Source organism: Palaemon carinicauda, chromosome 13, assembly GCF_036898095.1.
Source record: "Palaemon carinicauda isolate YSFRI2023 chromosome 13, ASM3689809v2, whole genome shotgun sequence".
NCBI classification, from domain to species: Eukaryota; Metazoa; Arthropoda; class Malacostraca; order Decapoda; family Palaemonidae; genus Palaemon; species Palaemon carinicauda.
Window position 1 is genome coordinate 71,944,225 of NC_090737.1, and position 24,650 is coordinate 71,968,874.

At 40.3% G+C, this 24,650-nt stretch overlaps 1 protein-coding gene across 2 annotated transcripts in view; it reads right to left on the reverse strand.

The window, feature by feature from the left end:
- The window catches only part of LOC137652318 (ATPase family AAA domain-containing protein 5-like), a 334,913-nt gene that overhangs the window by 76,989 nt on the left and 233,274 nt on the right, over positions 1-24,650 (reverse strand). For both annotated transcript variants that reach the window (XM_068385648.1, XM_068385649.1), the window contains exon 13: positions 5,549-5,720. In XM_068385648.1, the coding sequence (XP_068241749.1) occupies positions 5,549-5,720 (172 nt within the window). The remainder of the gene's footprint in view (positions 1-5,548; positions 5,721-24,650) is intronic.

A 24,650-nucleotide genomic window follows, 5' to 3' on the forward strand; every position in this document is an offset into this window, starting at 1 on the left:
ACATCCAATTGACAGCCACTCGCCTTGCGTTTGCTGTCACGATTGAATTTATAATAGGATGAATCCCGCTGGCGCTGGCGCTCCACCGTGTCGCACTCACGCGATTTTCGCGCTACCGCTCGCTGGTGCTCTGTCCATTCTTAACTCGACTGGCGTGGGTCGCCACGCTGGCTCTTGGCGCCTGTCTGGAGCTGTCGCCGACGCTCAGCGCCTTCATTAATTAGCTTCTGAGCCTCGTCACGCTTCCGCTCAGGCTCCGCTTGCGCCTCGCGCCTGCTCCGATCCTGCCGCTTCGCGGCTCGCTCCGCCATTTGGCGAACGTCATCACGCTTAGACTGACGATCGGCTGGATTCTCTTTTAATAGCTGCTGTCAAACAGAGCTCTGCAGAGACAAATATACCTCGACCCGCAGCTGAACAGTGAAATATATCACATTAGTCTCAGAGATAACAGGCCGCCTGTGCGGCAACGGGTCTATAACCAAAGACTAACGCCCGCCTCACTGCCAACAGCCAGTCAATAAGACTGCCTCATCGACGAGAGCTGTTGTTTGAAACGTAAATACGCAGAACAAATTTATTTTTGTTTTCAGTTTAGCGCCTGAAAAGCGCATATAATATTTGACAACACTAATACCTCGCTTTATCTATAACGATAAGCGATCTGTGGAATGACAGAAAAAGCTCAAGAGTACTTCTGTTCGGTCTTAAAAGACTGTAGCGCCTGGCTACCCTCTCGATTCCTTTCGTCGTTCGATTTAACTTCTCCCCTTCCGGGAGCTTGACAGAGGTCTAAGACTAGGATAACGACAGGTCCGAACAGAAGCACTCACCACTGAAAAAAATTCACTGCGTAATTTAACACTAAAAATTTGCATTCTATTCTTTGTTAAAAGCAAGTTTCATAATCATTTGAAAACCAAAATATACGTTCTCTCAAACGAAATGAACTCTTAAAGAGAGACTTACAATTCTCTCAATCGTTCGAATGGGAATGAAAATTCACTGAATCCCATATAAATGCAGCGAAAAATTAAATATTAAATATCAAATATTACCTTAATAGGTATATTTATAAAATAGAATAAAACCTTTAAGTTAAGGAATTCCAATAAGAGATGAATCATCACTCGTATTCATTGGAACATTTACACTTGATATAAGAACAATCTTAGTATTCCACTAAGGAAACGACGATACAAAGAATCGTGCGGTACATCGATTCGTATAAACATCAAGTGAAATTTTATATAGTACAACTAAAAATCTTGAGAAGTAAGAAGAATGTACTATTCATAAAAATCTCTACGAAATATTGTAATATTGTAATAATACTGATAACTGCGTAACAACTGAACGCTAGTTAATCTTTGCAAACAGATTGAAGATTACTTCAAGAAAACTATTAAAAGGATAAAATTTTCTAAGATTAATAATCCTATAATAAAATTTATAACTTAATATTTCAAAAGAAAGTATCCACTTATAATTCTTTGTAAAAAGCAAGTCGGACTTATAGCCTATGACATAAGGCTGTGATGTCATCAATGGACGAGATGTTTACCTTTCGTCCTATGCTTTTGTGAGGTTTAAAATAGGTCGAAAAACCTTTTAATTTTACCTTTCAAGTTATAAATACGTGATCACAGATCAAATAAAACAAAAAAGCGAAAGCCTAAACTCAAAAAATGTTGATACATCACCAAATAACGTCCAAACAGATTAAAAAGCGAGAGAATATCCAATAGAACCGACAACCATAACGGCAGGGAAAATCTGAAGAGGTTGGGTATAGTTCTACCTGTTGTACCGTGAGGGCACTAGTGTACACCTGGCATATATGCGATAGCCGCGCGAGATTTTGCATTTCCTACCGAGGCGTCAGGGACGTTAGCTATTCTTATATAACCAGCGGGTAAGTTTTATATTAAAAAATGATAGATCAAGTAATAATTGTTTCTTCCAGTACATATAAAATATTCTTCGGTAGCATGCCTTAATAATAAGGGAGTTATTTGATCAGAAAACTGGGGTTGACGACGGACTAGGCAGGGTTGATTAGCTGATTTGAATGTAAACAATGCATAAAATTATAATTTATGTTTTTATTTATGAATACGATACTAAAATGTGAATATTACATGCATTATTATTGGATACAGTTCAGGGAAACAACAGGGAGAGAGAAGGACGAAATAATATGACAAAGAGACGATACCGGGATGGGGGGGGTTTAGCCAAGTTCCTTCTCCTTGCACATTTCCTCCGCCATATCTACGCTAATTTAAATAAATTAACGAAATCAATGAATTTGGGAAATGCGAGAAGAAGGAATGGGAATCCGTGGAATGAGAGATAGGAAAGAGGTTTAGAATGATTAATAAGATGAAAATGACGAATGAATGCTAGAAAAGAGGATGAACGAAATTGCGAAAAATAATGAAAATCAAAAGAGTTGGAAAGATATGTTGTGGATGTGTATGGGAGAGCAAAGTAAATGCACGAAAGGATATAATAATAAGTGACGGACAATAATAATGTGAAAGAGATATCATACTAATATGCATAATAGGTTATATCAGTGAGGTAATTCTGTGGAAGTGAATGGTTATATCAGTGGGATAATAACGAGAAAGTGAATATAGGTTGACAATGGACTACGCAGATTTGATCAGCAGATTTGAATGTAACCAATGCATGTGATTAAAATTCGCTGTGTTTTTAATTATAAATACAATACTAAAATGTAAATATTACGTGCCTTATTATTGGATACAAGATACCGTGATTAATAAAGGTCTGACTGTACCTATATAAACTATAAAACTTTAAGAAAACAAGACAGAACAGCGTGCCCGAGTGTACCCTCAAACAAGAGAACTCTAACCCAAGACAGTGGAAGACCATGGTACAGAGACTATGGCACTAGCCAAGAGTGGAGAACAATGGTTTAATTTTGGAGTGTCCTTCTCTTAGAAGACATGCTGACCATAGCTAAAGTGTCTTCTACCCTTGACAAGAGGAAAGTGGCTACTGAACAATTATAGTGCAGTAACCCCTTGGGTGAAGAAGAATTATTTGGTAATGTATGAGAATAGAGGAGAAGAAGTAAAGAATAGGCTAGACTATTCGATGTGAGTGTGAAGGCAAAAGAAAAATGAACCATTATCAGAGAGGAGGATCCAAGGTAGTACTGTCTGGCCAGTCAAAAGACCCCATAACTCTCTAGTGGTAGTATCTCAATGGGTGGCTGGTGCCCTGACCAACCTACTAACTGTAGACTCATTCCCCATGGTAGGCTTGACTGGGCCATGGCTGGTGTCGATACTTAACAAGACGAACAACATATACTGTACTCATTTGTAATGTATTGCTGTTAACCGTTTCCCCTCTAAGTCTGTTCCTGAGTGTGTCTGTAACTTATAAGTGATTCATTGTTATCTACAATTATGAGCATTTTACTACTTACTGTTCCAGTAATCTGAAAGTCAGCGAGAGACCTATATTCCCTCTATTATGTAATTAGAAATTTAGAGTTCCATTAGAGAGATTCATTCATGCAAATTGAAGATTTCTGCTCATGTTTCTGTGAAAATTAACTTAGACAATAAATCCTCTTTACAATGTAAAAGTCGTCTAATTTTCCCCCTCCCATCATTTATCATCTAATTGCCACAAACCTAGTGACACAAGACTGAACATAGAAAAAAAAATTGAGTAGTATCATTAGTCATAATTGTATAGGTAAATGCATTCGTTCATTTGTTGTGATGGGTGATGAAATGTAAAGAAACGACAGTTTCCCTTTCAGGAGATGTGTAAGAAAAATGTTATAGAGGTGGATTCAATTTGTTTATTTTGAACTGTACTAACTTCGTCTTTGCTTGACCAATATTTGGTAAGATACTCGTTATTGCTAAATTAGCCTATACTCGGATGGATTTGTAATATATGTCATCTTATACTGCACTTATAATTTGCCTTAAATTTCGACCTCTTCTTATCTAAAGGTTGACTTGTATACAAAAATACAAGGTAATTTAATTTTATTTATGCTACGGTACTAAATACTATTTTCTATAACAAAGACAAACCATTTAAGGAAGTAAATCTAACCTTTAAAACTGTAAATATATAGACTAGCTTTCTTGAAAGTTGGGCAGAATACATATTTACTAAATGACCTACAAACCTCAATCACGACTAAGGAAAGTTATTTTATCAACAAACGTATTTAGTATATGCTAGGCTTTAAAATAACAGTTCTTATAGCTCTTATATTATTCGTTGACTCATAATGTTTGGAAATTTTTCATGGTAAAAAAATTTAGAATTTTCACGTCATAAGAAATTTGTGAATACCCAACAAAGCACCAACAGTCAAAAGAGCAGAGCAACAGTATGCCCATACTCTGCGACCAAGGACAAAAGTGACAATTCTGTAATAAGTGGATGGCCATGTCTTCCCCTAGCTCCCCCTATCATTAACCAACTACTATACCTTGTTATAGAATTGAATTGAAAATAAAATTAAATTTAGGGCCGAAGCCAAGCACTGGGGCATCAAAGGCCATTCAGCACTATATGATCCAAATTAGTCAATCATACCCGTACTCTCAAAACATTTTATAATTTCAACTTAAAAAACCAATCACACAAAATTTATACAATAATATCTAAATTCAAAATAAGAAGGGATTAAAAGGATTAAAACAATAAATTAATAAATTTAATCAAAGCTTGTAATATAAACAAATACTCTATAGATTTTTTCCAAGTTCAGAGTATTCCAATTTTCCCCCAGTACATCTCTTAAAGGTTTGTCCTGGAGTAAAGTGTTCTCCTCTAAAGATTAAAAACAGGACAATTGACTAAATTATGTTTAATATCTATTGTCGCTTGACAGGTACTTCAAAGAGGGGCCTGTCTCCCTTCCCCACTCTTCATTAAATAATTGTAGGTTGCATGTGTAAGGCCAATAGGCAGTCTAATCAAAGTGATATTATTCCTCCTACTTGTAGAATTACAATGTGACCATTTATCCATGGAAGGGTGGATTTGTTTCAATTTTGTATTGATGGTCAGTTCAGACCATCAAGACTGCCACTTATTCCACCATTGAAAATGTATCTTACTTTTAAGGTCTTTGTATGGAATACTTATTGGGGATGGGTTAAGTAGCCCTGAAGCTTCCTTAGCTGCCTTATCTACTCATTCATTTCCATCACCCACCTTGTTATAGATTATATAGCCATTCCAACACCTTGAAGAGAGGACAAAAGGTTTGTATACAAGTAGGTACAAAAACCTATTAACCAGGTTTAGGTATAAGAAGACCTCAGAGGGAAGACTGGAAGCCTTATACAGTATCTTAAAGGTGTCACGTCATGTGTAACTACTACACTGTATCAACCATATAATTAGACATGATAATGAGGTTTTGTAATTTGTATGAATACAATAATCAACATAATTACAATAAACAATTAAATAACAAAAGGGCAACAAATCTGATACAGGACACATAAAACAAAGGAGTGAATCTTACCCTTGTTTTTCATCAATTTTGATTTAGTGGTGCTCTTCGTTGCAAACAGAGAAGCTATTGCATTTGTAGGTTGATTAGATGAATTGGAAACGGAGTGCGACTGAGTTGCTTCTGCTAATTGACTCATAACATGTTTACCAGGCCGCTTTGAAGATGCATTTACCTCCAACACCTCCAAAAGAAAATCAAATATAAGTATAGTTTAATCAATGACAATCATAATAAAAATATACCATAAGGATACTAAAAACATTAACAATTTTACATCCAATTACTTATCATTTGTAGCCTAAATATCCTTTAAACCATTTTTCTTTTCTTTGATTTCCTTTTTTAACAAATTTAAAAAATATGTTATTTTCATTAGTAAAATAAATTTTTGAATATACTTACCCGATGATCATGTAGCTGTCAACTCCGTTGCCCGACAGAAATCTACGGTCGGGATACGCCAGCGATCGCTATCCAGGTGGGGGTGTACACAACAGCGCCATCTGTGAGTAGGTACTCAAGTACTTCTTGTCAACAAGAACTCAATTTTCTCCTCGGTCCACTGGTTCTCTAAGGGGAGGAAGGGTGGGTTCTTAAATTCATGATCATCGGGTAAGTATATTCAAAAATTTATTTTACTAATGAAAATAACATTTTTCAATATTAATCTTACCCGATGATCATGTAGCTGATTCACACCCAGGGTGGTGGGTGGAGACCAGCATACATGTTAACAAAAGAAGCTAAGTATCCCGTATTTCATTTTATCAGTTATTCAAAATAACAAACATAAAATAAATAAGTACCTGGTAAGGAAGTCGACTTGAACTATTACTCTGCCTTTTTTAAGTACGTCTTCCTTACTGAGTCTAGCGGTCCTCTTAGGATGCTGAACGACTCCTAGGTGCTGAAGTATAAAGGGCTGCAACCCATACTAAAGGACCTCATCACAACCTCTAACCTAGGCGCTTCTCAAGAAAGAATTTGACCACCCGCCAAATCAACCAGGATGCGGAAGGCTTCTTAGCCTTCCGTACAACCCAAATAACAACAATAAAAAGTATTCAAGAGAAAGATTAAAAAGGTTATGGGATTATGGGAATGTAGTGGCTGAGCCCTCACCTACTACTGCACTCGCTGCTACGAATGGTCCCAGGGTGTAGCAGTTCTCGTAAAGAGACTGGACATCTTTGAGATAGAATGATGCGAACACTGACTTGCTTCTCCAATAGGTTGCATCCATAACACTCTGCAGAGAACGGTTCTGTTTGAAGGCCACTGAAGTAGCAACAGCTCTCACTTCATGTGTCCTTACCTTCAGCAAAGCAAGGTCTTCTTCCTTCAGATGAGAATGTGCCTCTCTAATCAGAAGCCTGATGTAGTAAGAAACTGCGTTCTTAGACATCGGTAGAGAAGGCTTCTTGATAGCACACCATAAAGCTTCTGATTGTCCTCGTAATGGCTTTGACCTTCTTAAATAGTACCTAAGAGCTCTTACTGGGCAAAGTACTCTCTCTAGTTCGTTCCCCACCAAGTTGGACAGGCTTGGGATCTCGAACGACTTAGGCCAAGGACGGGAAGGAAGCTCGTTTTTAGCCAAAAAACCGAGCTGCAAGGAACATGTAGCCGTTTCAGATGTAAAACCTATGTTCCTGCTGAAGGCGTGGATCTCACTGACTCTTTTAGCTGTTGCTAAGCACACGAGGAAAAGAGTTTTTAAAGTGAGGTCCTTAAAAGAGGCTGATTGGAGCGGTTCAAATCTTGATGACATTAGGAACCTTAAAACCACGTCTAGATTCCAGCCTGGTGTGGACAACCGACGTTCCTTTGAGGTCTCAAAAGACCTAAGGAGGTCCTGTAGATCTTTGTTGGTGGAAAGATCCAAGCCTCTGTGGCGGAATACCGCTGCCAACATACTTCTGTAACCCTTGATCGTAGGAGCTGATAGGGATCTTACGTTCCTTAGATGTAACAGGAAGTCAGCAATCTGGGTTACAGTGGTACTGGTTGAGGAAACTGCATTCGCCTTGCACCAGCTTCGGAAGACTTCCCATTTAGACTGATAGACTCTGAGAGTGGATGTCCTCCTTGCTCTGGCAATCGCTCTGGCTGCCTCCTTCGAAAAGCCTCTAGCTCTTGAGAGTCTTTCGATAGTCTGAAGGCGGTCAGACGAAGAGCGTGGAGGTTTGGGTGTACCTTCTTTACGTGAGGTTGACGCAGAAGGTCCACTCTTAGAGGAAGAGTCCTGGGAACGTCGACTAGCCATTGCAGTACCTCGGTGAACCATTCTCTCGCGGGCCAGAGGGGAGCAACCAACGTCAGCCGTGTCCCTTTGTGAGAGGCGAACTTCTGAAGTACCCTGTTGACAATCTTGAACGGCGGGAACGCATACAGGTCGAGATGGGACCAATCCAGCAGAAAGGCATCCACGTGAACTGCTGCTGGGTCTGGAATCGGAGAACAATACATCGGGAGCTTCTTGGTCATCGAAGTAGCGAAAAGATCTATGGTTGGCTGACCCCACAGGGTCCATAGTCTGCTGCAAACATTCTTGTGAAGGGTCCACTCTGTGGGGATGACCTGACCCTTCCGGCTGAGGCGATCTGCCATGACATTCATATCGCCCTGAATGAACCTCGTTACCAGCGAAAGCTTTCGATCTTTTGACCAAATGAGGAGGTCCCTTGCGATCTCGAACAACTTCCTCGAATGAGTCCCTCCCTGCTTGGAGATGTAAGCCAAGGCTGTGGTGTTGTCGGAGTTCACCTCCACCACCTTGTTTAGCTGGAGGGACTTGAAGTTTATCAAGGCCAGATGAACCGCCAACAACTCCTTGCAATTGATGTGAAGTGTCCTTTGCTCCTGATTCCATGTGCCCGAGCATTCCTGTCCGTCCAGTGTCGCACCCCAGCCCGTGTCCGATGCGTCCGAGAAGAGACGGTGGTCGGGGGTCTGAACAGCCAATGGTAGACCTTCCTTGAGAAGAATGCTGTTCTTCCACCACGTTAGAGTAGACCTCATCTCTTCGGAAACAGGCACTGAGACCGCCTCTAGCGTCATGTCCTTTATCCAGTGAGCAGCTAGATGATACTGAAGGGGGCGGAGGTGGAGTCTCCCTAACTCGATGAACTGGGCCAGCGATGAAAGTGTCCCTGTAAGACTCATCCACTGCCTGACTGAACATCGGTTCCTTCTCAGCATGCTCTGGATGCATTCTAGGGCTTGATTGATCCTTGGGGCCGACGGAAAAGCCCGAAAAGCTCGACTCTGAATCTCCATACCTAGATAGACAATGGTCTGGGATGGGACGAGCTGGGACTTCTCTATATTGACCAGGAGGCCCAGTTCCTTGGTCAGATCCATAGTCCATCTGAGATTCTCCAGACAGCGACGACTTGTTGGAGCTCTTAAAAGCCAGTCGTCCAAATAGAGGGAGGCTCTGATGTCTGCCAAGTGAAGGAATTTCGCAATATTCCTCATCAGTCTGGTAAACACAAGAGGTGCCGTGCTTAGGCCAAAGCACAGGGCTTGGAACTGGTACACAACCTTTCCAAAGACGAACCTTAGGAAAGGTTGGGAGTCTGGATGGATGGGGACGTGAAAGTACGCGTCTTTCAGGTCTAACGAGACCATCCAGTCCTCCTGCCTGACCGCTGCTAGGACCGACTTCGTCGTCTCCATCGTGAACGTCTGCTTGGTGACAAAAGCATTGAGACCACTGACGTCCAGCACCGGTCTCCAACCTCCTGTCTTCTTCGCTACCAGGAAGAGACGGTTGTAGAAGCCCGGGGATTGATGGTCCCGGACTATGACTACCGCTTCCTTTTGTAGCAAGAGCGACACCTCTTGTTGCAACGCTAGCCTCTTGTCCTTCTCCTTGTAGTTGGGAGAGAGGTTGATGGGAGATGTAGCTAGAGGGGGACTGCGGCAGAACGGAATTCTGTATCCCTCCCTTAGCCACTTCACAGACTGAGCGTCTGCACCTCTGCTCTCCCAAGCTTGCCAGAAGGTCTTGAGTCTGGCTCCCACTGCTGTCTGGAGAGGAAGGCAGTCAAAACTTGCCTTTTGCGGACTTGGAACCCTTCTTGGATTTGCCACGGTGACTGTCGGCACGGGTACCTCCTCTGCTGGAGGTTCTGCCACGAAAGGGCGGGATGAACCTAGTTGCAGGAGTGTCTACTGCTGCAGGGCGGAAGGGTCTAGGCACGGAAGGTAAGGTTTTAGCCTTACGTGCAGAAGATGCCATCAGATCATGGGTATCCTTCTGGATAAGAGAGGCAGCCATCCCCTTAATCAGCTCCTCCGGAAACAGACACTTGGAGAGAGGAGCAAACAACAACTCTGACTTCTGGCAAGGAGTGATACCAGCCGATAAGAAGGAGCAAAGATGTTCTCTCTTCTTGAGCACTCCCGACACGTACGAAGCCGCAAGTTCACCAGACCCATCCCGAATGGCTTTGTCCATGCTAGACATGATCAGCATGGCAGAGTCCCTATCTGAAGGGGAAGTCTTCCTGCTTAAGGCTCCCAAACACCAATCGAGGAAGTTGAAGATCTCGAAGGCACGAAAGACTCCCTTCAACAGATGATCCATATCAGAAAAGGACCAGCAGATCTTCGATCGTCTCATAGCCAACCTGCGGGGAGAGTCAACCAGACTTGAGAAGTCGCCCAGGGCAGAGGCAGGAACTCCCAAGCCGGGTTCCTCTCCCGTGGCATACCAGACGCTCGACTTGGAAGCAAGCTTGGTAGGCGGAAAGATGAAAGCAGTCTTTCCCAGTTGCTTCTTGGAATGCAACCACTCTCCCATAACCCTCAAAGCTCTCTTAGATGAACGAGCGAGAACAAGCTTGGTGAAGGCAGGCGCAGCAGACTGCATGCCCAGAGCAAACTCTGAGGGAGGAGAGCGAGGGGTTGCAGACACAAACTGCTCAGGATACAAGTCCCTGAACAAGGCAAGGACTTTACGAAAGTCTAAGGAGGGAGGCGTAGACTTGGGCCCTTCAAAGTCAGAGTGTGGTTCATCCAAATGTGCAGCTTCATCATCCGATACTCCATCATCCGAAAGCTGAGTAGGAAGTGGCAAAGGCAGAGCAGAAAGCTGAACGGCTGAATCCGGCAGTACGGGTGCATGCGTAGCTGCGGATCCAACATCATGCCGCTGCTGGTCAGTCTGCGAGCTGGCAACAACAAAAGCAGAGTGCTGGTGCGTGGGAGGGACTGCGGTGGGTTGTGGAGCATGCTGTATGGTATGCGGAGCATGCTGTATGGTATGAGGAGCATGCCGCATGGGTTGCGGAGAATGCCGCATAGTGCTGGAACCCGGCAGCTCTACAGCACCTTCCCACTGCTGATGCGGTAGCTCACGCATGTCAACGGATGGTGCAGCAAGAACATGCGTCTGGCAGGGTGGACTGCGCATCGGTGGTGGAGCTCTCACAGGTGGAGTGTGGGAGCAGGCAGCCGCAGTATCTGCTGAGCGCACAACCTCGGCGGGTTGTAGGTTAACAGGTGCAGTGTTAACCTTCTCAGCATGATACTCCTGCATGAATGCCGCAAGCTGAGACTGCATAGTCTGCAGCATGGCCCACTTAGGGTCTACCGTGGTTGGAGCAACAACAGACGGAGCAGTAGCCTGTTGTGGAACCACTCTACCTCTCTTGGGAGGTGTGCAGTCATCAGATGACTGCAGCGAGTCCGAACTGACCCAGTGGCTACACCTGGGCCGTTGGACTCGCTCGGAAGGGACCTTACGTTTGAGCGGTCGTGAAACCTTGGTCCATCGTTTCCTCCTGGAAACTTCTTCCACAGACGAGGAATGTAAGGGCTCATTCGTCTGTTTGTGGATGGGACGATCTTTGACAGATACGTCCGCAACCACTGAGGATACATCCGTGCGCCGATCAAGACCTGCCGAACCCTTTGGTCCTTCGACATTGCTTCTCCCCTGGGCTTGGGAGCTTGTAAGAGGTCCCGGACTGGGAGGACGACTGGCACGCACAGATGTACCCTCATGCGCAACACTGACACTGACACTTTTCACATCACTAGCACTGATAACACTTCCCACTGCACTTTTCGCTTTCAGCTCTCTGACATCTGCCAAGAGCTGATTACGGTCATTAGCCAATGACTCCACTTTGTCACCGAGAGCCTGAATGGCACGCAACATATCCGCCATGGATGGCTGAGCACTAGTAGCAGGTACGGGAGTCACCACCACAGGGGAAGGAAAAGGTTGAGGGGCATGGGGAGAGGAAAAATCCACAGAGCGAGAAGAACTCCTCCTGATTCTCTCCTTCTCTAACCTACGTGCATTTTTGAGGAATTCGTTAAAATCGAATTCCGAAAGCCCAGCGCATTCCCCACATCGATCTTCCAATTGACAGGATTTACCCCTACAATTGGAACAAACGGTGTGAGGATCTATAGAGGCCTTCGGAAGACGCCTAGCACAAGTCCTAACGCTACACTGCCTGTACTTAGGGACTTGAGACTGGTCAGACATCTTGAATTTAAGAAGTAGTCAAGGGGGAATTCCAAAAACTAGCAAAGTTCGTTAAAAATTAAGCTAAATTAATTCCAAAAGCTTGCTAAGCTAATGATAAAGCTTCCTGAATAGCGAAGGCTAAACTCTAGAGTGAATACATCACCAAATCGTGAACAACAACTCCAGAATCAACAGCGTATCCAAGTAGGTCTTGCCGGCGGCACGACAGAGGAAAAATTGAGTTCTTGTTGACAAGAAGTACTTGAGTACCTACTCACAGATGGCGCTGTTGTGTACACCCCCACCTGGATAGCGATCGCTGGCGTATCCCGACCGTAGATTTCTGTCGGGCAACGGAGTTGACAGCTACATGATCATCGGGTAAGATTAATATTGAAAATATAGTATTTTCTACAACTTGCACTCAACATTGACCACTGAAAAGTAATGATAGCTATTATCTAAACATATTACTTAAGCAGTTATTTTTAGGCAACTCTATTAAAAAAATGAACCTTTCTAAAAACCTATCAGTTACATAGAGGGCTTATTTGCAGTAAAAATTCCCACGCAAGTAGAAAATACATAATAAGAACAAAAAAATAAACTTTAGACATAAATCAAACTTCTATCCTTTTATATTTATTGAAGTAGTTATAAAGAAAATAAATGATGCTATCAGTACTGTATTCCCTGCGATCATGATAACCAACTTTTGTTGGGCGCTATGTGCACTGACTGCCTTATGACCATATATAATAAAGTATGTAAAAGTGAATATGATACCATGTGTCCACAGATGGATAAAACTAAAATTGTTAAAGATCAATCTCTTTGGAGACTTTAGAGAAAAAGATGGAAAAAAAGAAGTAAAGAAAATGGAATCGGTTAAAAACTGAAAGTACGTGGGTAGAATACAAATCTGCAATGTACCAATATAATTACCAATTCAAAAGGTAAAAAAAAAGTGAATACTATAAGAGAAAGATCCGCGAAGCAGCAACAGACATAAATAAGTTATATGATCTTCTAAATGGTACAATGGGAAATGTAAATGAAAAAAGGCTACCAGAGGGGTACAGTAACCAGGAACTAGCAAAGAATTTTATAGTATTCTTTAAAAACATAATAGAAAATATGACTAGGTCATTTACAAATATTCAAAAGCAGATTAATGCAAAACCAGATGCACATAAAATTAACGAGATTCAATAATATAACACTAGACGATATCACCAGGAATATCAAGAAAGCAGAGAAAAAACTGTGCGGTCGATCCAATGCCAATATCTGAAGTAACTGGAGAAAGCAAAATTTTCTAGTCTAGCTGATATAATTACAAGAATAGCCAATACAAACATCGATGAGTGTAAGTTTCCCAAATCTGAGAAAATAGCTATAGTCACACCAGTTCTGGAAAGTGCTTTAGATTATCAGGAATTAAGCTCGTATAGACCTATTTCGAATCTATCCTTTATCTCAAAAGTGAAAGAATATGTAATTCTTGAACAAATAATTAGTCAATTAGAAGAAATAGAAGCTTTGCCAAACATCAGTTTGCTTACAGAAAATTATACTCTACGGAGACAGTTATATGTTCTGTTGTAAATGATATGCTGGAAATGATGGATGAAAACAAATGCAGCATTTTAATATTACTTAATCATGGTGCTGCTTTTGATACAGTTGCACATGAACCGCTACTAAATGATCTATGGTCCATTGGTATTGATAGTCAAGCTTTTGAATTCCTGAAAGACTACTTGGTTGACAGAAATTACAGTACTATGTGCAAATTAGAAACTTATTCATCAAATGAACCTTTAAACAGTGGGGTACCTCAGGGGAGTGTACTGGGCCTAATCTTATTCAGTATCTATGTTATTGTTCTGTCGAAAATATTGCAAAGGCATGGAGTGAAGTTCAAACAATTTGAAGATGATACACCATATTACTTCTCCATAAATGATATACAGTACACAACACTATTGAAATTCAAAACCGAATTCTTGCCAGTGTTAGGGAATGGATGACGGTCAAAAAAACTAAATTGAAATGAAAATAAAACTGAGTTTATGGTAATTAGAAAGAAAATTGCGTAAGAAACTTGGGTGATATTCAAATAAGCATACCAGTAAATAACAACTCTGCCCCGATATCTAGTAAAGTTCGTGATCTGGGTGTGCCTTTTAACTGTAATTTGTCTTTCAATGCCCAAATAAATAATGTAGTAAAAACTGCTGGTTATCATCTTAGAAACATTCCTTTTATAAAGAAGTACCTGGATGAACATTCTGCAAAAAAAAAACTTGTAATAAACTGTGTTATTACCAGGATTGACTCCTGTAACTCCATCTACTACAATTTACCAAAAGTAAAACTCAAGAAATTACAAAGCATGCCAAACAGAGGAGCAAGACTGATAAAAAGTGTCCCACCTTGAGAAAGGATCACTTCTATACTGATTGATTTACACTGGCTGCCTATTAAAGAGAGACTTGAGTTTAAAATACGCACAATAATCCATTAAGTTATCAGAACCAGAAGACCAAAATATCTAAGAGAATTGTTACATATTGTGTAGCCAACAAATCATGTTGATACCGGAATAGTTACAGATGGTTTCAAATTATTGGAACCTTGATACATGTCTACTGTAGGCTATAGAGCCTTTTAAATATATGGCCGCCAGACAATACAATAAGTTTCTACTAGTCATCCAAAAGACTGAAAATATTGAGGCTTTCAAGAGGAAACTGAAGACTCTTATTCTCTAAGTGCTTTGACAGTAAATGAGCAATATGCAGTGTGAAATGTTGAATGATTTTGAAGGAACATGATAAAATGACTGTAGAGGTCCCATACAGTGTAGAGTTCCATTGCTGTATAGGACCAGAAAAGCAGCCCTTAAAGTAAAGTAAGTAAAGTAAAGCAATGGCAGGTGGACAGTATCCAATTGATTGGTTTCTATGAGAATTTATGGATGTAGTGGAGCATGTGCCAAGCAACCAAAATATTTTCAGGAGGTACCGTTATTGGACACACAGGTGTGTAAAGCAATGAGTCAGTGCTTTGGTGTAACAAATAAGAAACAGAGATCCATTTATCCAGCAAGTTTATTTATAAGGAATGATGAATAAACAATCTGTAAAAGATGACATGCAGTGTAAAATCATCCTTAAACATTATTTATAATGACTAGATGGTAAGAGAGGAAAAGGATTGCATGACAATTCTGCATACCAGTACAGTGGTACCTCTACATACGAATTTAATCCGTTCCACAACCGACTTCGGATGTAGAAAATGTTCGGATGTAGAAACGAATTTTCCCATAAGAATACATTGAAATAGGATTAATCCGTGGTTGAGCCCAAAACCCTATGATAACTCCTTAATAAATTACTACACATAATTACACATGACAATATGCACTCTAAATTAGATAATAGACATGTAAAAAAGAATAATTATCAAGAAATAATAAATAAGAAACGGGTTTTTAGCGTCACTTTACCTTAGAAAGTCCAGCGCAGGTATTGGTTTTACTACGCAGAGAGGAGATGGACGGGTGGCGAGGAGGTAGAGAGGGTGACTACGATAAACGTACACTACCGTAACTTATTCCAACTTACACTAAGTGAACTTTAACCTAACTTAGCTTATTTATTTTTTTTTTATTTTTGTATTTTATATTTTTTTTACATTTTCTTTTTTTCTTTTTGATGATTAATTTTAATCACTTTCACTCTCTCCACTTAAAATTGATTGAATTTTTTTCTCTTTACTCTTTGCCGTTTTCTTTGAACCACTTCCTTCCTCTTCATCACGAGTTCACTTTGTAGTTTTTTTAAAGAAGCTGTCGATAGAAAGTTGCTTGGTACGGCTTTTCAGAATGTTTCGAAAATGAGTTAGGCAAACATCATCGAACTGCGCAACTACACGACAAACCTGCAATATTTTTGGATGGTATTTGTCGATGAAGTCGACCACGTCTTGATATTTTCCTAACATCTCTTTTATTTGCGCCGAACCTAACACATGAACTACCTCCTCGATCCCTTCCTCGTCATCACTCATGTGCTCAGACATAGCATGGAGTTCCTTGAGCTCCTCTGTGGTAAGTTCGTCGTGATGTTCGGCGACGAGTTCCGTGATGTCATCTGCGTCGACCTCCAGACCCATGGACTTGCCAAGGGAGACGATTTCCTCTACATCTTCCGCTGCACCCACCACGGGACCAAGTTCTGGGTCAAAACCCTCGAAATCTCGGGGAGAAACTGCATCAGGCCACAGCTTCTTCCAGGCAGAATTCAGTGTCCGTCGAGTTACTCCCACCCAAGCCTGATCTATGATCTTCAAGCAGTGCACGACGTTAAAGTGGCTTTTCCAAAATTCACGCAAAGTTAAGTTTGTGCTTTGCGTGACATTAAAGCACTGCTTGAATAGGTGCTTGGTGTAGAGCTTCTTGAAATTCGAGATGACTTGCTGGTCCATGGGCTGGAGGATAGAGGTGGTATTCGGTGGAAGATACAACACCTTTATGAACTTAAATTCATCGACGATATCATCTTCAAGTCTGGGGGGGTGAGCGGGTGCATTGTCAAGGCATAGCAGGCACTTTAAAGGCAATTTCTGCTCATGAAGATACTTCTTCACAGAAGGACCAAAAACTTGGTTAACCCATTGGACAAAGAACTGCCTAGTGACCCAGGCCTTCTAGTTGGATCGCCAGAAAACATGAAGCTGGTCCTTATCCACATTCTGTGCCTTAGAGGCCCTAGGGTTCTCAGAATGGTAAACCAGTAAGGGCTTGACTTTAAAGTCCCTGCTAGCGTTGGCACATAGGGGTTTTTAGCGTCACTTTACCTTAGAAAGTCCAGCGCAGGTGTTGTTCTTGCTACGCAGAGAGGAGACGGACAGGAGGCGGGGAGGTAGAGAGGTTGACTACGATAAACGTACACTACCGTAACTTATTCTAACTTACACTAAGTGAACTTATTTATTTTTTTTATTTTTATATTTTATATTTTTTTTTTACATTTCCTCTTTTTCTTTTTGATGATTAATTTTAATCACTTTCACTCTACACTTAAAATTGATTGAATTTTTTTCTCTTCAATCTTTGCAGTTTTCTTTGAACCACTTCCTTCCTCTTCATCACGAGTTCGCTTCGTAGTTTTTTCTAAAGAAGCTATCGATAGAAAGTTGCTTGGTACAGCTTTTCAGAATGTTTTGAAAATAAGTTAGGGAAACATCGTCAAACTGCGAAACTACACGACAAACCTGCAATTTCTTTGGATGGTATTTGTCGATGAAGTCGACCACGTCTTGATATTTTCCTAACACCTCTTTTATTTGCGCCGAACCTAACACATGTTCTACCTCCTCGATCCCTTCCTTGTCATCACTCATATACTCAGACATAGCATGGAATTCCTTGAGCTCCTCTGTAGTAGGTTCGTCGTGATGTTCTTTTGCAAGTTCACTCACACTGACGCCACGCTCATGCTTTTCAATAATTCCTTGCTTTACTTCTAAAGAAAGCATTTCCTTATTCCTTTTCTCACCACTACCACTATCACCTGCGAAACTAAGCCTTTTAGGACCCATGATTTACATAAAATACCGTAAAAGGATGAACGTAAAAAACCACGATTAAAACACAGCTAATAGCAGAACGCACAGGGCACAACCACACGAAGCCGACGAGAACAGAGGAATGTCCCAAGCCACGCTAATTGAGGGTCCCTCCGAGGTAGAAATGCTGCCTTCTATCGGCAGAAATAAAAAATACATCCGGCGCTATGAGTACCATCTACGTGCACGGGTATTGTTTACTTCGGGTGTCGAAAAAAAAATTCGGGTGTAGAGTAGGAACGTGTTCGAATTGTACTTCGCGTGTCGAAAAATTCGGATACAACCGGTACGACGAAAATTGCTTACTTCGTGTGTCGAAATAAAATTCGGGTGTAGAGTCGAAAAATTGCTTGAATTTTACTTCGGATGTTGGAAAATTCGGATGTAGATACGTTCGTGTGTAGAGGTTCCACTGTATTCATAATGTCAGTCATCTCAACATGCCTCTAAATGCTAAGAAAGATGAGATGACCCTGATCTCATATACAGTCACTCCTAATGGTCACCCACATCCTCGGAAATAGATGAATAGACTATGAAGGACGATCTGCCTTAGCTAGAAGGAACGAAGGCTAACATTTTTCTTCTGCTAGAGGGTCAACAGACCTCAAGTTTTTAATGCCTAGTCCTTTTATAGTTGTGACAAATGGCTTTCATAGGACCAAGGAGAAGGCTGTTATTTAATGCCAAAATTGTAGAGGAAATAAAGCAGTGATTATGTCATTTGTGTTGGTTATCTGTAGTTTAGGTAAAAAATCCAGGAGCAGAAGCTAGGCCTGCTGAAGACCATCCTGTGTTTAAGTGACACTACCACAAAATCAACCCGCTTGCACTTCTTGAAGATGGAACGTGTAGAAGAAAATACTGATGATTCAAATACCAAAAGAAATCAGATTACAAGCAAAATGCCTCCTAAAGCATAAAGGCCCCTATTCAAGATTCATTGGATAATGGAGAAGTCCTGTCTCTATTAGGCCTTTTCAAAGAGAGGCGGGAGTCTTTCATAGTGATAGCTCCACATACATCAATGTCCCATGGATTACTCTCTAGAGTTTGTTTGATAACAAGAACTGCTCCAGGAAGAGCAGAATAATGAACAAGTCTGCTATTTTGGGGAAAGAAACAAGAGGATTATAAACTCTGGAAAAATAATCTGATATGACTTAGAACTGAGAGCTGGGGCTCATAGTTTATACTTCAAATGAAGAGGAATACTATTTCATCATTAAAGAAACCTTTACCAGAATGTTTTAATTATTTCATTCTACCATGTTCTAAGTAATGTTCTCCTGTTTGGTTTTCCAAAGCTGCTGATTCTGATCTTGATTTGTTGGACAAAAACTTGCGGAGTATTAACTTTCTTATTCTTGATCTGGCTATTAATCTCTGGTACCGTTATTCAGTTCTTTGTGACCAGATTGTGGAATGATCTTTCAGATCTGGAAGTTGAATCGGTAGAACTTCAGAAGTTCAAAACTTGTTGCAAATGCTTTTCTGTTGAATAGGTAGTCATTAAGTTCGTTTCATAGTTTATACATGACTGATCTATTCTAACATTGTTACTGATCTTTAAATATTCTATAGCTTTTATTTATTTCCATTACTTCTTAAATATATTTATGAGTTGCTTCTCTATTTTTTTTCTGTACTGAGCTGCTTTTCCCATTGTGCACTTGGGCTTATAGCATCCTGCTTTACTAACTACAGTTGTAGCTTGGCTAGTAATAATAACAAGTTAGGATACCTTCAAGTCTTCAGCTTTTGTTGTCTACTACTTCCTTCACACCGACCCCTTTGCTTAAACCACATGGCTCTGTCACCCACTGTCTAATGGAAAAGGTAACACTTTTAGCTGATTTTATTTTTTACAGTAAGCAGAAACATAACCAATTTGGAAATAATTAGTATTTTTCCTAACATACAAACCTGGAGCTATTTATAGGGTATTACTTTCGGCAACGCTGAAAACCAGCCAAGACAATTTTAGTGAGGGATAATTACCCCATCGGCTAGTTAGTGGGAGGGGGTTGGGGTAGATTAACTACCCCGCTCACTCACACCTGTCTGTTGAGTAACCACTTTTGCTTTCTGGCAGGACTTCTAGGGGGACAGAGTAGCGAGCCAATTTGTATAAATAGCTCCAGGTTTGTATGTTAGGAAAAATACAAATTATTTCCAAATTTGTTATTTGTTCTGACACAAATACAAACCTTCGCAATTTATAGGGTGACTTACTCTTAGGAGGGAGGAAGTTCTACCAACTGGCCTTGGTCATGACCCGGGGTCCTTCTAATTGATTTTGATTTAATTAGTAGGAACCCTACCCTCGCTAAAATCAAAGTAGTTACAAGGTAACTCACTGATAGCGGCCTACTGAAGCTTGTGTGAGAGAGACTCGTGGCTTGTCTTTAAGTAGGAACCCGAGGATTCTAAGACATATCCAATACCCTCCCTCAAGAGGTATTGGTGATGTAACAAAGTATTCATTCATACTCAGGATGCACAAGGGAAATGATTCTTACCTGCAGAGGGGTGAGGTCAGCTATGCTTCGGTCTTGCGGAGCTGTTTCCCCAGGGGGGGAGAAGGAGAAAGAAAGAAGTGAGCCAGACCTTTTTTTCATTCACCCTAGACTAACTCAGGTAATGTCAGCCATCAACCCTCTGCTACTTGTCCATCAAGGAGCCTGAGGTATTAGATCACTTGTTGTGCGTCCACCACAGGACCAATGGAGAAGGTTTCCATGCTCCTGTGGGTTACGTCTTTCAGGTAGTGGGCTGTGAAGGTCGTCTGACGCTTCCACACACCCGCTTACAATACCTGTGCCACAGAAAAATTCTTCTTGAATGCCAGAGACGTTGCAATGTCTCTGACGTCATGAGCTCTGGGTCGGTTGGACAGAGGAGGATCTGGATATAGAGCGTATTCGATTACTGTACTTTCCTTATCCAGGAGGAAATTGTATTCCTCGTGACCCTCCTCTTGACCTTCCCCATGCTGACAAAAAGTGCTCGTACACGGGGGCGAGCTTTTGCTGTTCTTATTAAGTAACACCTCAGACTCCTTACTGGACATAGTAACAGTTGGTCTGGATCTTCGGTTACAGAACGAAGACTCTCTATCCGAAATGGGCCGAACCTGGAGTCCGGTACACCCGGATTTTGTGTCTTAGCTACAAACTCAGGGACGTAGTTGAGGATTAATTCCCCCCATTTCCTAGAGTGGGAGATATCAGCAGATAGACCATGAAGTTTGCTGACTCTCTTGGCCGAAACCAGAGCGAGCAGGAACACCGTCTTCCACGTGAGGTGGCGATCTGAGGCCTGGCGTAGTGGTTCATGGGAGAAGCCCTTCAGAGACCTGAGGACACGAACCACGTTCCAAGGGGGGAGGTCTTAGCTCTGCCTGGGCTACAAACAAACTGTATGAAAACTGTGATATCCAGTAACATATTGGTTCTGATATAATATTTATCATGAAGATATTTCGAATAAATAACACAATAATATATAAAATACGCCAGCCGTATGTGCTCAATCTTTCGATACGGTAGCAAGACCTTCGGATCAGTTGATCATAACTAAAGGTAAACAAATTAGTAAGGCTTGATGTTCAAAATTCTTTCGAGATTGAAAAATAGAACACAAAAATGTTTTAATAGAGCATACGATATTCTATGAAACAAGAAAATGGAATAATGATATGCAGTATGAACATTTTGATAAAATAGGACTTAGATGATTGCTGTATAATGACTCGTCATAATCAATCTTCGGAAACTTTACTTCCTCGACTTACGATGCGCAACAATCCCTATATCGGTCATAAGTCAATGACTACCTATATAATACATGGGTAATCCGGAAAAATGGATAATCCAGCAACCTTCTGGTCCTGAAGTTGCCGGACTAGTGATGGCCTACCTGTACCCTGAAACTGAGGAGTACCTTGATGTGCCCATGAATTAAATCAGTGTGTTTTAAGTCGAAACTATCATTAAAAATTTAAAGAGATAGAAAGCCCTTGGATACGATGGAATAACTGCCGAAATAATATTGGCCGAAAATGAAGTGATCCCCAGAATACTTAAGATTATTTCCTAGAATGTGGCATGAAGAGGAAAAACCTGATAAATGGGAGCTAAGATTATTCGTGAAAATACGCCCCTCCCCACAAAAAAAGGGGGGGGGATCTGACTAATTGCAAAAATTATAGAGGAATCAATGCCTATGTCAGTTGTCATGAAAATATATACCAAGCTTATTCTAGAGACTAGAGAAGAAGATTGATGAAAAGCTGAGAGATGGACAAGTATGACTGCAAAAAGACACGTGGTACAGCAATGTGTAGAATATAGAAATCCCTTTTTGATGGCATTTGTGGACTATGAAAAAGCCTTTGATAGTATGCAACGGCCAATTTTGTGGAGAGTCCTATGTTATTATTGAGTTCTTCTTAAATGTGTAAATTTGATTAAGTCTGCTCATGAGCATAGCAAGTGCAAAGTTAATGTTAGTGGAGTCTTATCAAATGAATTTCAAGTGAACAACGGAGTGCTCCAAGGGAATGTGTTGTTACCTAGGTTGTTTTTCCTCATGGATTTTGAAATGCATAGAACAGTTGAGGATGGTGGAGACAGATTGCATTGGATTGGAACAGGAAATTGGCTGACCTAGAGTATGCTGATGATGATGTCTTTAATAGCAGAACACCACATGACTTCCAAAGCTTGCTTACCAGAATGCATGAAATATCACATGAGGTTGGGCTCAAGATATATAGAAAGACAGAGATGACAACAATGGAATATGCAATGGAAGAAAAAATATCATTGGAAGAAGAAAGGATTAGTGAGGTGGAATTTTTCAAATATTCAATAACTATGATCTGCAGGGTCTTTAGAATTGGTGTTTAATGAAAGATTGAAAAGAGCAAATCAGACAATGGCTAGGTCAAATAAAATTTGTAAATCAAATTACCTGAAATTACATAAAAAAAATCAGGCTATATATCACTTTAATGAGATCGGTGTTACTATATGGACAAGAGTCATGGTATGACAATGAAATAATATCCAACAGATTTTGTAGATTTGTGAATAAAGACCTCAGAAGAATATTGGGAGTTAAAGGGCAGGACAAGATTAGAAATGAAACTATGAAGATATTACTCGAGTGCCATGCGTGGACGAGATCATGGCGAGGGTTTGATGTAGATGGATTGGGCATGCTCTTTGCACTCCCCAAAAGAGAATAACTTACCAAACTTTCACCTGGACTTCACATGACACTAGAAGGGTTAGGAGACCCAGGCCTACATGGCTGAGGACTATGAAGTGTGAAGTAGGAGATGATGAATGAAGAAGTATTGACTTGAAAGCTCAAAATGGAGACAACTGGCGAAATCTAACTGAGACACTTTGTGTCAATAGGCATAGGAGGAGATGATGATGATAGAGTTAAAGAAACCTTACCAATATTGAGATCTACATGTTGAGCCACTGCCTTCGACCTACTTACAATCTTACTTGAGTTTTGTTAGGGTTCGACTTCACTCCTTATAATTTGCACCATGCATTAATTTTAGCTAGATCTTTATTAAGGACTTTAGCAACCCCAAATCTACATTCAAGAGATAAAATTAAAGTAAAGAGAGAAGCATCATCTGCATGTGCAACAAGCTTGTTATCCAGCATAACCCCATATGTATATATAGTATGAAAAGTAAATTAAAAAACACTACTCTGGAGGAACACCAGATATAACATTCCTATAAACCCATGCCCCGATGTATGAATTTTGAAAGATACAAATGAAATAATTTTGTTCAATGCTTCAATTTACAAACCAAAAATTTCAAGTTACAAATATTTTGATCGATAATTTATAGCTATAAAATTCATTTATTTGAAAAAAAGTAAAAGAAAATCATAAAAGTATCGTTGACAATGTTATAATCATTGCATAAACGCACACAGCCACAATAAAAACTGAATGAAAAACAGCAGTTTTGTTATAGACAACAGAATCTGATAACAGCAGTTTTGCTTGTATTTCAATCGTCGTATGATGATAAATATCTGCAGTGGTTATTTCAACATTATACACTTGCTTGTCCTGAGGATAGGTTCAAGGTCATGTACTGCTAAATATAAACAACATGCTGAAGCTGAAGGTGAAAAAAAAAAATTTTCATAGCTGCCGAGCTGTTTGGAATCGAGGAAAGCTATGTCCGGAACTGGAGGGAAAATTTAAATTTTTTTTTTATTTTTATAAAACGATTTTATATGTATAAGACTACGGAATTCTTGAGTATATAGTAAGTGCAAGATGGTGCATTCAGATTTTGAGGAGAACCAAATTTCACAAAAACTACCGGAAGAATTCGAAGAAAAATTAGTTATTTCCTAAGCTGTATAATCAAGCACTGCAAACCTAAAAACTATAAATTATCATGCATGGTTAACTTAAATGTAATAAACCCCAGTAAACTTTGATGTGCTATTAAACTCGACAGTAAATAAAATATGAGAAAAGTATTTTAAATAAGACTATTTACCATATTATGATAAAATTATAGTTCAAGCATTCACTGTTTCTTTTGGGATATAAATTTATTTTTTGGAAGTTTGCCTTAATTAGCTGATCCGAAACACATGGACGGTAGTGCCCATTAACTTATAAACAAAAACAATGGAAGAGATTAAATATCCACTGTTTTTATTTCTTAATACTATATGAACATTACATGCATTTTTATAGGATACAGATAAGGGAAACATCAGTTTTATGAAAATCTTGTTTATAACAAATACAGCAGTTCATTTGTTTGTTTAGGATTGCCCAACCTTATGCGAAACACTTTAACAAACGAACAAACAGCTGTATTTGATGTAAACAAGACTTACCTACAACTAATGTTTCACTTAAGGGAACCGTCCGCCATATCCGCCATTTTTTTTTTCTAAAGAATCAAATTACACC